This window comes from Micromys minutus (assembly GCF_963924665.1).
Source record: "Micromys minutus genome assembly, chromosome: 6".
Taxonomy (NCBI): domain Eukaryota; kingdom Metazoa; phylum Chordata; class Mammalia; order Rodentia; family Muridae; genus Micromys; species Micromys minutus.
Window position 1 is genome coordinate 74,009,245 of NC_137975.1, and position 12,270 is coordinate 74,021,514.

Here is a 12,270-nt window from a genome sequence, read left to right on the forward strand (position 1 = left end):
ATAGTCCTTGTTATATCTGGTCATAAACATCAGCTTATCACAGCCTATGCACCCACATTAAAGCTGATTTCATCAAAAAACCTGTGTCCCGTCTTTGATAAGAATTCCACTGAGTTATTTTGTTTTCTGGCAAGGTGTTAACCAGAGGCCCTAAATGGTTTATAGACATCAGTTGACTGTTGGTCTTCCCAAGTCAGATGGTTATCGGACACATAACATTATATGCTATAAATTGTTAATTTTTACTTTCTTTGGTGAGCTTCACAGGTAAAAATAGGTATAGATCCAGTTCACCTTTAGGTTATGGGTCTTATTAAATTGAAACCTAGGAGGGGTTACTGAAAGGAAAAAGAATCCGGTTGTGAGAAAATCTAACCTCCTCACATGGGGAACAATGATAGGAAAAGACTGAAGAGACCAGGGATGGGTGGGGGTGAGATGGCCCATGGAGGTGCGGTGAAGACTGGGGGCAAGGAGGTGCCCATGTTGGGAATCCCTTCCCCCTGAGGTACCAGCCACAAGACGGTATAGTACAGAATACTATATTCAGGTCATGAGGGAGTTATGAGGGTGGTAGAGGCAGAGAGAGAGAGAGAGAGAGAGAGAGAGAGAGAGAGAGAGAGAGAGAGAGAGAGGGGAATAGAGGAGTAGAGGCAGGCCATGAGCACGTGGAGAGAGAGGAGGGAAGGGAATGGAAGAGCAGGTGTAATGGAGTACAGCAAGAGGAGGGCAAGAGAGGGAGAAGGGGGCAAGTAGCCCCTTTTATAGTGTCACGTAACTGGGGCGGAGCATGTCTGGCTATTGCCAGGTAATGGAGGGGTTGGGTATACCTGGTTGTTGCTAGGTAACTGAGGGGTGGGGTTTACAGAATCCCAACAGTTATCTTCAGGGGGAGGGGACACAAGTCAGAAGAGACTTTATAATCTAAAAACTGGCATGCGTTGTGACAGGGGATGGGCACCAGAGATTTTGAGATGCTTTGAATTAGTTTTCGGTCACAATCTTGTATACAAAACACATAGTGGAGGTGGAAGAACAAATCTATCACGACCTAATTTCCCAGTTTCTCAGCTGGGTTCATGGTGACAGTGATTCCCAAGAGAAAGGAAAGACATAAATCAGCAAGTAGCACATGATTTAGGAGTCCTCATAAGTCAAGACCCACAGAAGACCTACCTGGACACTTGGGAAGAATCAATTCGGATTACGTCACAGTGCTTTTTATGTGTCCCCCAGAGAGCCTGTAGTAAACATTTTCCCTTGGTAGATGGAATGCAGCCTCTGCAGGCTCACCGTGCTGTGTTGTTTCCTGCCCTGAAGCAGGCAAGTGAATGTGACTTTCTGACAGCCTCCGCTTGGTTGTGGTCGTTGTATTTCTGTTTTTAAAGGATGTGTATGGGTCTTTCACCAGCACGCCTATACATTGCACCACATACAATGGCCTCGGAGGCCAGAAGACGGCCTCAGATCCATGGGAACTGGAGACAGCTGTCAGCTAGCAAGTCCATTTTGTGGCCCGACCCTGTCCTCTGGAAAGGCAGTAAGTCATCTTAAGTGTTGTGTCATCTCTACAGCCCCCACAGCGTTCAGTTTTTACAAGTTTAAACGCAGCTCTGAAAAAGTATGTCTTGATTTCCTATGTGGGCCTTTTACCAGGTCAGATTTGGTGAATTTCGGCCGACAGCTGCATCCAAATCATTCACGTGCTATGTAGGCACTATACAGGCCCGGGGTAAGTCAGGAATGCCCAGTTATAGCCTCTTTACATTCCGTATTGCAAACGAGGACCATGGGCAGAAGCGACTGGGGAGGGTTCCAGAAGCAAACAGCTTCTACCCAGGGCTCCCAGGGCCAACCCTTAATGGCCTGAGAGGGAGGGGAGAGATTGTGTGGCATGTTCTTGCTTCTCTCTCTCTCTCTCTCTCTCTCTGAAGAACAGTCAGTTAGTGCCCTTGGTTGTTCCTGTTCCTGTCATTCCTTTTTTATCGTGGTCCACCCAGCAATGAAGCCACTGTCCCCAGCAAGCTACGATGTATCTTGAACATTTGATTTGTTCAAAGTTTGTGCTCAAATGTATGAATGAAATTATACGTTGGTGTGTGTTTGAGATGCACACCTGAAAATTCATGCCTGTCTCTCAGGCAGTGCTCTCTTAAATACACTTAGTCTGTCACTTCTGGAAAGCAATGGTGGAGCCTGACTATTTGTTTGCTTATTAAGACAGAGGTGTGGCAGCAAGGGCGTTTGTTAACAGTTATATTCTTCAAACATGAAATGTCAACATGGGGGGGGGGCATTATCTGAAATTTTGGAGTCACGTCCCTTCTCCAAGTGTATTTTCCTAACCTTTTTTCTCCCCAACCTCTGGTCACTTGGCTAGATGGGAGGTTGAAACATTCAAGAATCCTAATTTTAAAGAAACCGTAAGTTTAAAAAATTTCTAAGCCTATATCCAAGCCATTATTAGTATTTTCCCCTTTTAAATTGTGTGTGTGTGTGTGTGTGTGTGTGTGTGTGTGTGCGCTTGGCACGCACCTGCATGAAGTTGCTTGTGAAGTCTAGAAGAAAGTGTCAGGTCCATTGTCACTGAAGTTACAGGTAGTTTTGAGCTGGCTGATGTAGATACTAGGACTTAAACTCGGATCATTTGCAAGAATAGTAAATTAACCACGGAACCATCTTTTCAGCCTCCTAAAATGGGTTCGTTAAGCAATTGGCATCACCAAGTCTTTTGAGTTCTGTTACAGTGAAAAAGTGAGTGTGCAAGGTCACAGTTATTTCATGAATAGAGTAACAGCCACAACACAATTTATTTTTGAGAACCTTGGCAAAGAACAAGAAACACAGAGGTAGGAGAAGTCAGGTTTAATTAGCTTGGAGTCTGGTAAGAATGAAGAGCAAAGGTTGCTATTGTTTGATGAATTTGCACAGTAGATTACCTGGAGTTCCACTGGATTCATGAGCCTCTTGGCGAATGAGACACCAAGGCTTTGGTTTCAGGAGCTTTTTTCTGTGTTTGCACAGACTTGGCAGCTTTTACATGGAGAGGTTGATACTACGAATGGCAGGGATGTGAAGGGAGATGTTTTCCTGACCTGTGACGGTCCAGGTACGCACAGACACTGAGCTGACCATGGCTGTCCCCACTGTGTCCCTCACTCCTCTTTAATCATGATTATAGGAGGACTCAGACATTTTATGTTACTGTTTTTTTTTCTTTATTTTTGTAGTAAAAATATACAGTTTGGACAAAATACCTTAAAACTGGGAAGGAAACATGGAAGACTCTATTGTGCAGCCTGGAAAGGCTAAGGCCACAATGGGATTATAGAGAAGACCAGCTCTTGATTTTTGTCTTTACTATTGGTACAACCAAACACGAATTGCTTTTTAAGCTGTAGTATTTTACCTGTGCAGCAGTGCAAGGAGTTAGCGAAACGACAGCACCCAAAGATCAGAGCTGGCAAGATGGATGATTCATCGAGTCCATCCCCGAGGATTTCAGTTTAAACCCGTGCAAGCCACAGGGTGGAGGAAGAGAATGGCATCTTGCAGACGATCCTCTGACTTTCATATTCTGGCCAGCTTTTGTACTTGAGAATACACACTGAATACAGAAACAAAAAAGGAACAGCACAAGGTAAGAACTTCAAGGGTTATTGGCTTATGGACACTGCTTTTGTTTCACTCTAGTTTAGCAGTGTCTTATCCCTGTTCAAAAAGTTAGATACAACATTTCAGTTTCTGAAATGGCTCAAGAACTTCAATAACTTTTAGCCTTCTATTGATATGATGTAGAAGCCGCTCACAGTGATAGATTTGATGCTTAAAGGATTTCTTAGCAGATTAAGTAACACAAAGTAGAATTTAGCTAATACTGCCTCCAAAATATTCCAGACATAAGCAGTATGCTAACCAGCCTGTTAGAGATAAGCTAAACTTATCTCTAATACTAGAATACTAACATTTGTCTACCATCAACGACACCCAGTTAGGCTTTATTTCCATAACGAGAGAACTTTACAACCTGCCATTATGCTCATTCCCTAGTCTCAGAGAACCTACTTCAAAGGCGCGGACCTAAAGGGCACTGTAGCATCACAACCACCATTAAGTCCAGGCCTGCCTTTCAGTCCTGTGCTTGCATCAGAAGCACAACTTTGTCAGGTGGGCAAGACAAACCTGGGTAACTATTCAAAAAGAACAATGCTGGTGTATGTGAGAAGTAATTTTTTAAAATTTATTTTTGTATTTGCTGTAAATCTTCCCACTACTCAAGGGCCCAGACATGTCTTCTGTCACTTTTTCAATTGTTCAAAGTGTAAACTGAGGCTGAAACCTGAAAGAGATCTAAGGCTGACAATGTATGTAGAACGGAGAAGTCTAAAGTGCATATAGGTTAGAAAAATCTTCTTTTTAATCATCAGCATCATTAGTAATAGCTGGACAAAGGCAATATATATTAAAGAGGTTCCCACCCCCTTTAATACTCTCTAAATGTGCAGAGTGATTTGTCAGTGGAAATTAATATTAATTTAAAAACAAATTAAGTAAATATGCTCTTTTATTTCTACTTTAAAAGTCAGTTATAAAGTTTCCTATGAGTTTACTGTAGAGGCCTAGAAATAAATATGTATATTTATTTCTAAATAATATGTCTAAATTTATAACAATATATATTTCTAAATAGAAGAAATATATATTCAAGATTAAAACATGAATAAAAATTAGCAAGTAACTTTTGTGGATAATGACCATGGGTGAGGTTTAGACACATTTTCATCCTGAGAGTGGTTCATCAGTCACCTTCATAATGCTCTAATATTTGCTGTGTTGTTTGAGGATTGCACAGTCTTTGATCAACTCCATTGACAGTCTTAAATAAGAGAGGTATAAGAGGATCAGGAAGGTAATGCTAAGGGCCCAGTCTTCTTATTCTGCCTTAATTTTACCCACTGAAAACAATGAGTTAAAGAAGTATGCTATCGACTTGATTGAGGGCAGAGAGGTGGCTATGATGGGTGGTTCTGGACCTTTCTGGTTGTTTAGTTTTGGAAATCGAACATTAGCCCTCCCACCAACTCCTAGGTTACACTGTCATTGTTTACATGAGGGAGATGGAAAATGCAGATTCTTCCTCTGAAGACATCAAGAAAAGGAACTCTGGACATCATGGAGGAGCTCCAACTTCTGTTGAGAAATATTGGAATTAAGGCCATCATGGAATGTGCTTTCTTTCACTGTAATATGAAAGTTTACTCTAAAAAGATTTGCTGGTAATTTTCAAGAATATTTCAGAGGCTCATGGTTTTAGTTTATTTGTTAAGGCTTTCCCCCTACCCCCCAATTTGTGCTCTAAGACTCTCACTTGGAAGACCTTACAATTGATGCTTTGTTTCATTCCAAACCACAGTTATCTTTCCCATAGGACAAAAATAACCAAAAGATTGAAATATAGCTAGGCCCCAGGATAAAAATTATTTCTGATAACTCTTTGGTTGTTTGACCTCTTTTTCAACTAGCCCCTGCTAATCAAACAGACACTTGGTGGTCTACACTCTTTTGAACCATGTATAGCGTCCTAATAATTTTCTCAGAGAGGATTTACATAGTACAAAAAGTCTATTATGTATTTGAAACTCAATCATTTGCATTTAATACCCCATAACTGTCACAACTAAAGGCACACTTTTTGCTTTCTTTGAAGGAAATGGGCCTTTATTGGGCAGGCTACTGAGGTCTACCTGTTGGATTGGAATTTGATTACCAATTAATCTCCTTTGCTTCTTCTAGACTTTACTACAATTTCTGTAGTTATACAGCTTTCAAGGTTTCTGAGACGTAAACCTATAATGGTCCAGTGCTCCATTTCATAGTCAATATATAGAAAAGATTCCAATCACACCCTTTGCCCTGTCAATACATTTAACTCTCATCAAGACAAGGTAATTCTTGTCTATATTCCCAGAATAAAGTAGGGTAAAATATGGAGATTACTATGAACTGGAAGTTAATCCAGGCTATAAGGTTCCTTCCAGGGCAGCCAGGTCTGTAGTGACACTGCTAGTGAATAACTGAATGAATGAATGTACAAAAGGTAAAATGGATTCGTACATTGAGGCAGTAGAGATGGCTTCCTGCTTCTCCTGAGAACACGTACTGGAATCCAGTACCCATTTCTGCCTTGCACATCAGCATATAACTTTACACCTGGAGATCTGAGACCCTCTTCCAGCCCGTGAGGACACCAAATATGTGTGGCAAACACCCACCCTTTATCATAACAATAAATCCCTGAAAATATGCACATTAAGATAAGCAATGAATATCAAGTAAGTAGTAATTGGACAGTGCCTTGCTATCTCACACCTCATTTTTTAGTACTTAAAATAATTTTCAGCCCCAGTCAGAAATGATCAACTTTCAATAATGAGATAGAATAAACAACACTCAATTTTACAAAAGCCAAGTGCACTTCAGTCTTAACGAACACTATCTTCGAGTCCTTAATTTTTTTTAAGACTAAACACACCAACTCCTCCATAGGCTGTGGATAGTGGTCCATGACTTTGATCTTAGCAATAGGGAGTGAGAGGCAGATCTGGTCGAAGCCAGTTTGGACAACACTGAATTCCAAGACAGCCGGAGCTACAAGTGATACCCTGCCCAGAACACAGTCAACAGAACAAAAACCGAAAAGCAACCCACCAAAAAGCTATTCGCAGGGCGGCTGCTACCTCATATTCTTGCTCAACTTACCTATTTTGTGTCAGAATGCTTATGTACACATTAATTCTCTGGTAGGCAAACTGACCAATTTTACTGCCCCCTGGATAGAAGGTATGGAACAAATTTGAAACTCAAACAGTAGTGTTCTTAGCTTTGTAAAAATAACCATGAAGTATAGTATTCCAGCACCTCACTGATATAAGTGGATGGCTCTGAAAAGAGCCTTTGATTGTTTAGTCAAGAACAGTATACGACCGATCTCATTTACTTTCCCTTGGCCTTGTGGTGGCTCTCGGTCTTCTTGGGCAGCAGCACGGCCTGGATGTTGGGCAGGACGCCGCCCTGCGCGATGGTGACGCGGCCCAGCAGCTTGTTGAGCTCCTCGTCGTTGCGGATGGCCAGCTGCAGGTGGCGCGGGATGATGCGCGTCTTCTTGTTGTCGCGGGCCGCGTTGCCCGCCAGCTCCAGGATCTCGGCCGTCAGGTACTCCAGCACGGCCGCCAGGTACACCGGGGCGCCGGCGCCCACGCGCTCCGAGTAGTTGCCCTTGCGGAGCAGCCGGTGCACGCGGCCCACGGGGAACTGCAGGCCGGCCCGCGACGAGCGGGTCTTGGCCTTGGCGCGAGCCTTGCCGCCCTGTTTGCCGCGTCCAGACATCGTAAAAAATAAACAGTACTTGACTACCTTACGGTGGAAACTGTCCAGAGCTTGGCTCTTATAGTTTTCTCTGGGTGCAAAAAAAGGGCCCATGCGATTGGCTGACTCTCTTTTCTTCTAGACCAATGGGAAACATTCCTGTGCGCACTTCGATTGGACTAGAATTTTGGTGACGTCCTGGAAGTCACGAACCAATCATAGTTGTGTATCTTTTTGCCTCATTTGAATAAGGACTCATCAAAAAAGCCAGGGCCGGTAGCTTTTCATCTACTGTTGTAGAGTTCCAGTCTCACCATGCCTGAGCCCGCGAAGTCCGCCCCCGCCCCGAAGAAGGGCTCCAAGAAGGCCGTGACCAAGGCCCAGAAGAAGGACGGCAAGAAGCGCAAGCGCAGCCGCAAGGAGAGCTACTCGGTGTACGTGTACAAGGTGCTGAAGCAAGTGCACCCCGACACGGGCATCTCGTCCAAGGCCATGGGCATCATGAACTCGTTCGTGAACGACATCTTCGAGCGCATCGCGGGCGAGGCGTCGCGTCTGGCGCATTACAACAAGCGCTCGACCATCACGTCCCGGGAGATCCAGACGGCCGTGCGCCTGCTGCTGCCCGGGGAGCTGGCCAAGCACGCGGTGTCCGAGGGCACCAAGGCGGTCACCAAGTACACCAGCTCCAAGTGAGTTCCTGCAACTCACACCGAACCCAAAGGCTCTTTTCAGAGCCACTTACCTTCTCAAAAGAGAGCTGCTAAGCACTGTATTTGTTATACTTTTAAACATGGGGAAACTGCTATAGTCATCCTTGTTCCTAGTGATTTGGCTTTAGTTCTCTGCAGGTGCACTGGTGATCATCCACAAAGCAAATACTGTCAGGCAGATTGTAACATTTGTGTTCCTGCAGATTCATGGATGTTAAATTTTTTATTCAAAATTACCTCATTTAAATTTTTTCTAAAGAAACCTTATTGCTGATATACAAGTATACAATATGTAACGGGTAGTAGAATATGGAATGGGTGCCTTTTGTCAGCTGATTATGCACACACAAAAAAGGTGGCTAGGATGACCCTTTCCAGTATCTGGACTCGGACTAAGTGGGACTGTGCCAAATAGGATTCAGATTTTCCTACAGTTTTACAGTTATTAGCTTTATGGAAGCAGACTTAACTGAAACTTATCAAGAAATGTGCTTCCAGGTGATTCCTTTTTGAGTAGTTGTCAGAACCCATATTGTGATTTGTGATGCTGAGCAGAAATTGCAAGGCCTGGATGGGTTGGTAGGCTATCAACAATACAAAACCAAAAACGAACAGAAACAAAAAGCTCCCCTCTTTTCACTTGTACATGAATTTCAGTATACAATTTACTCAAGAGTTTAGGATTTGTCTTTGACAATTATTTTGCTTGAATCTATAATAGTGGAAGAGATGAAACTGGAAGGCAAGGCAATAGTGAATCAAGAAAGATGGGGCTGCAATCAATTAAATTACCTTGAAAGTAAAGGAAATATGGAGAGTGTAGCTTATATAATCTGAAACCAAGTTTAGCTCTCCAATTAGTCTAAATCAATCAAACCATAACCTTTATCTTATTGAGACCTTAGACTTAAAATGCAGTAATTTTATACTGCAACTTCACAGGTTCAAAAATTACTGGCATTAAGATCATACTCACACTTGTCTTTTTCATGGGGAAAGGGGAATGCTACCTGTTTAGAACTAAACTGGCATCTGTTACCTCATTGCACATAAAACAGAATCCCACAAAACCTATCCTGACTTCCTCCAGACGTCATCACTTATCTGAAAGGGGAAACTACAAGAATGGAGAAAACTTTAAAACTACAGGAGCTATTAGAACTGGTAAAATTTGACTTAAGCACTTATATGTGCATGATGCATTTACACAGCCAAATACCTTTCCAACCCAGTCCACCCTTTACGCATCTCCTGAGAGTCAACACTTCAGATTGAAGGCACCCATCAGCTCTCAAATACATGAAATTACTATGTAGCTGAAACTGGAAATGGCAAACAGCACAACTAGCAACACTAGGGCAGATAGAAAAGTTATGTACAATTACCCAACAATGTAACACTTTTCCAATTTGTTAAAAAGGAGAGAAAACCAAGCATAACAACCACTTAAAGTGATAATATGGGTGGCTCTGAAAAGAGCCTTTGGGTTCGGTGTGAGTTGCACAGACTCACTTGGAGCTGGTGTACTTGGTGACCGCCTTGGTGCCCTCGGACACCGCGTGCTTGGCCAGCTCCCCGGGCAGCAGCAGGCGCACGGCCGTCTGGATCTCCCGGGACGTGATGGTCGAGCGCTTGTTGTAATGCGCCAGGCGCGACGCCTCGCCCGCGATGCGCTCGAAGATGTCGTTCACGAACGAGTTCATGATGCCCATGGCCTTGGAGGAGATGCCCGTGTCGGGGTGCACTTGCTTCAGCACCTTGTACACGTACACCGAGTAGCTCTCCTTGCGGCTGCGCTTGCGCTTCTTGCCGTCCTTCTTCTGCGCCTTGGTCACGGCCTTCTTGGAGCCCTTCTTCGGGGCGGGAGCGGATTTCGCCGGCTCAGGCATGGTAAAGGCAAAAGAAAGAGATGGAAGGCAGGAAATGCAACGTTGCAGGAGCTTGGTTTCTGGGCTTTTATAGAACTTTTATGCAAATAAGCGACCCGAAAACAGTCAATTGTGATTTGAAATTTAGTTAGTGACACAATTATGCAAATCCGAGCCTATCGTCATTCTTCTCTTATTGGCTGCAGAGGGATAGAATTTTACCCAATCATATTTTACCTTCTCCACTTCCATCTACGAATATAAAAACCTTCTCACCCCCTCATCAAAACCAGAGTGTTCTCTGATTTCTTAACAGCTTTTCTTAAACCTTCACATCACAATGTCTGGACGCGGCAAACAGGGCGGCAAGGCTCGCGCCAAGGCCAAGACCCGCTCGTCGCGGGCCGGCCTGCAGTTCCCCGTGGGCCGCGTGCACCGGCTGCTCCGCAAGGGCAACTACTCGGAGCGCGTGGGCGCCGGCGCCCCGGTGTACCTGGCGGCCGTGCTGGAGTACCTGACGGCCGAGATCCTGGAGCTGGCGGGCAACGCGGCCCGCGACAACAAGAAGACGCGCATCATCCCGCGCCACCTGCAGCTGGCCATCCGCAACGACGAGGAGCTCAACAAGCTGCTGGGCCGCGTCACCATCGCGCAGGGCGGCGTCCTGCCCAACATCCAGGCCGTGCTGCTGCCCAAGAAGACCGAGAGCCACCACAAGGCCAAGGGAAAGTAAATGAGACCATTTTCCATCTGACTGAGTACAGAAAACAAAGGCTCTTTTCAGAGCCACCACTTTATCAATTAAGAGAGCCTTATACTTTCGTTTTGTAATGAAAACGGTGATGACATGTCCCCCATTTTTATCTCCAGTACCTAGTGTACTGTTTAAACCTTAGTTTAAAACACTATTAATGGTTTTTAATAGCATCCACCACAAGTCAGCATTCTGAGAATGTGGTAAAGTTTCCCTGAATGTAATCAGCAATTAACCTTAGAATGTTTTATATTAGACAAACTATTTGTGCTTGTTACAAGTAGGAGAAACGTCATTGGTTCATATTGCTCTCAGTTGGCCCTTTCAAACATTGTATGGAGCAGTCCTTTCCTTTCAGTGACCTCCCTTTTACCAGACAACTCATACAAAAACCTGTAATCCTTCCACTTAATTGTTTTAGGGAAAATTGCTCACTTTTACAGGAAAAAATGCGTGTTTCAAATTTCTGATTCACTGTTAAAGTTCATACTGGAATGTAAACAATTTGTTTACTGAGAAAGACTCCCTTTGCTTTTCAGAAGAATGGCTGAGGTTTTGGGCTCTAATTTAAAAAATGTTAGTATGCAATCACCCTGGGTCAAAATGGATAGAACTTCGTGAAAACTAAGAATGCAAGGTTAAAATGTATAAAGACAGATCAAAGGAGAAATATTTAAATGAATGGGGCGGGGCCTGGAGAGTGATATAAGAAAGCTACCAATAAGGTCTCTGTGGTAAAGTACTGTGTCGTCCAATGAGAACGGGGCTCTTTCGGTTTATATATATGTAGTCTGTGAGCAGATCACTAGCATTCTCTTTCCCAGAGCATTTGCTTTCAGTTTTGCATCCATGGCTCGTACTAAGCAGACCGCTCGCAAGTCCACCGGCGGCAAGGCCCCGCGCAAGCAGCTGGCCACCAAGGCCGCCCGCAAGAGCGCCCCGGCCACCGGCGGCGTGAAGAAGCCGCACCGCTACCGGCCCGGCACCGTGGCGCTGCGCGAGATCCGGCGCTACCAGAAGTCGACCGAGCTGCTGATCCGCAAGCTGCCGTTCCAGCGCCTGGTGCGCGAGATCGCGCAGGACTTCAAGACCGACCTGCGCTTCCAGAGCTCGGCCGTCATGGCCCTGCAGGAGGCGAGCGAGGCCTACCTGGTGGGTCTGTTTGAGGACACCAACCTGTGCGCCATCCACGCCAAGCGTGTCACCATCATGCCCAAGGACATCCAGCTGGCCCGCCGCATCCGCGGGGAGAGGGCGTAAAAGACTGAGCGTTCAACCCAAAGGCTCTTTTCAGAGCCACACACGTTTTCTCTAAAAGACTGTATATCGTTAACCTAATAAGGAACTCTACCCACCCTCCCATTAGTATTCCCCGATAATTATCTGCCAAGTCTTATAAGGTCTTTAGAGGTTTAGATTTTAAACACTTGGCTTTTTGTAGTGTTTGTAGTTGGTCTGTGTTAACTTTTACTTGATATTGGCTATACATTTGTGTTTCAAATAGTTTAGATACTGGCCTTGGGGTTTGTGGACGCTGTGACTCAAAGGTCCCAATTCTGCCTTAGAAGCT

The 12,270-nt window shown here is 44.5% G+C and overlaps 5 protein-coding genes across 5 annotated transcripts; 3 read left to right on the top strand and 2 right to left on the bottom strand.

Moving 5' to 3' along the window:
• Positions 1-6,993: 6,993 nt before the first annotated feature.
• LOC308421809 (histone H2A type 1-B) lies at positions 6,994-7,386 on the bottom strand (the record flags this gene model as incomplete). The annotated part of the gene is made up of 1 exon (XM_080918261.1): positions 6,994-7,386. One exon carries the CDS (start codon positions 7,384-7,386, stop codon positions 6,994-6,996), a length of 393 nt encoding a protein of 130 aa, XP_080774387.1.
• A 294-nt stretch (positions 7,387-7,680) lies between these two features.
• On the top strand, positions 7,681-8,061 carry LOC308421815 (histone H2B type 1-C/E/F/G/I; the record flags this gene model as incomplete). Its single annotated transcript, XM_080918271.1, has 1 exon — positions 7,681-8,061. The coding sequence occupies one exon, from the start codon at positions 7,681-7,683 to the stop codon at positions 8,059-8,061; it is 381 nt and encodes a 126-aa protein (XP_080774397.1).
• Positions 8,062-9,586: 1,525 nt separating this feature from the next.
• LOC308421814 (histone H2B type 1-C/E/F/G/I) lies at positions 9,587-9,967 on the bottom strand (the record flags this gene model as incomplete). The annotated part of the gene is made up of 1 exon (XM_080918270.1): positions 9,587-9,967. The coding sequence occupies one exon, from the start codon at positions 9,965-9,967 to the stop codon at positions 9,587-9,589; it is 381 nt and encodes a 126-aa protein (XP_080774396.1).
• A 319-nt stretch (positions 9,968-10,286) lies between these two features.
• Positions 10,287-10,679, top strand: LOC308421808 (histone H2A type 1-B; the record flags this gene model as incomplete). The annotated part of the gene is made up of 1 exon (XM_080918260.1): positions 10,287-10,679. The coding sequence occupies one exon, from the start codon at positions 10,287-10,289 to the stop codon at positions 10,677-10,679; it is 393 nt and encodes a 130-aa protein (XP_080774386.1).
• An 870-nt stretch (positions 10,680-11,549) lies between these two features.
• LOC308421805 (histone H3.2) lies at positions 11,550-11,969 on the top strand (the record flags this gene model as incomplete). The annotated part of the gene is made up of 1 exon (XM_080918257.1): positions 11,550-11,969. The coding sequence occupies one exon, from the start codon at positions 11,550-11,552 to the stop codon at positions 11,958-11,960; it is 411 nt and encodes a 136-aa protein (XP_080774383.1). The 3' UTR covers positions 11,961-11,969.
• Between the last annotated feature and the right edge of the window lie 301 nt (positions 11,970-12,270).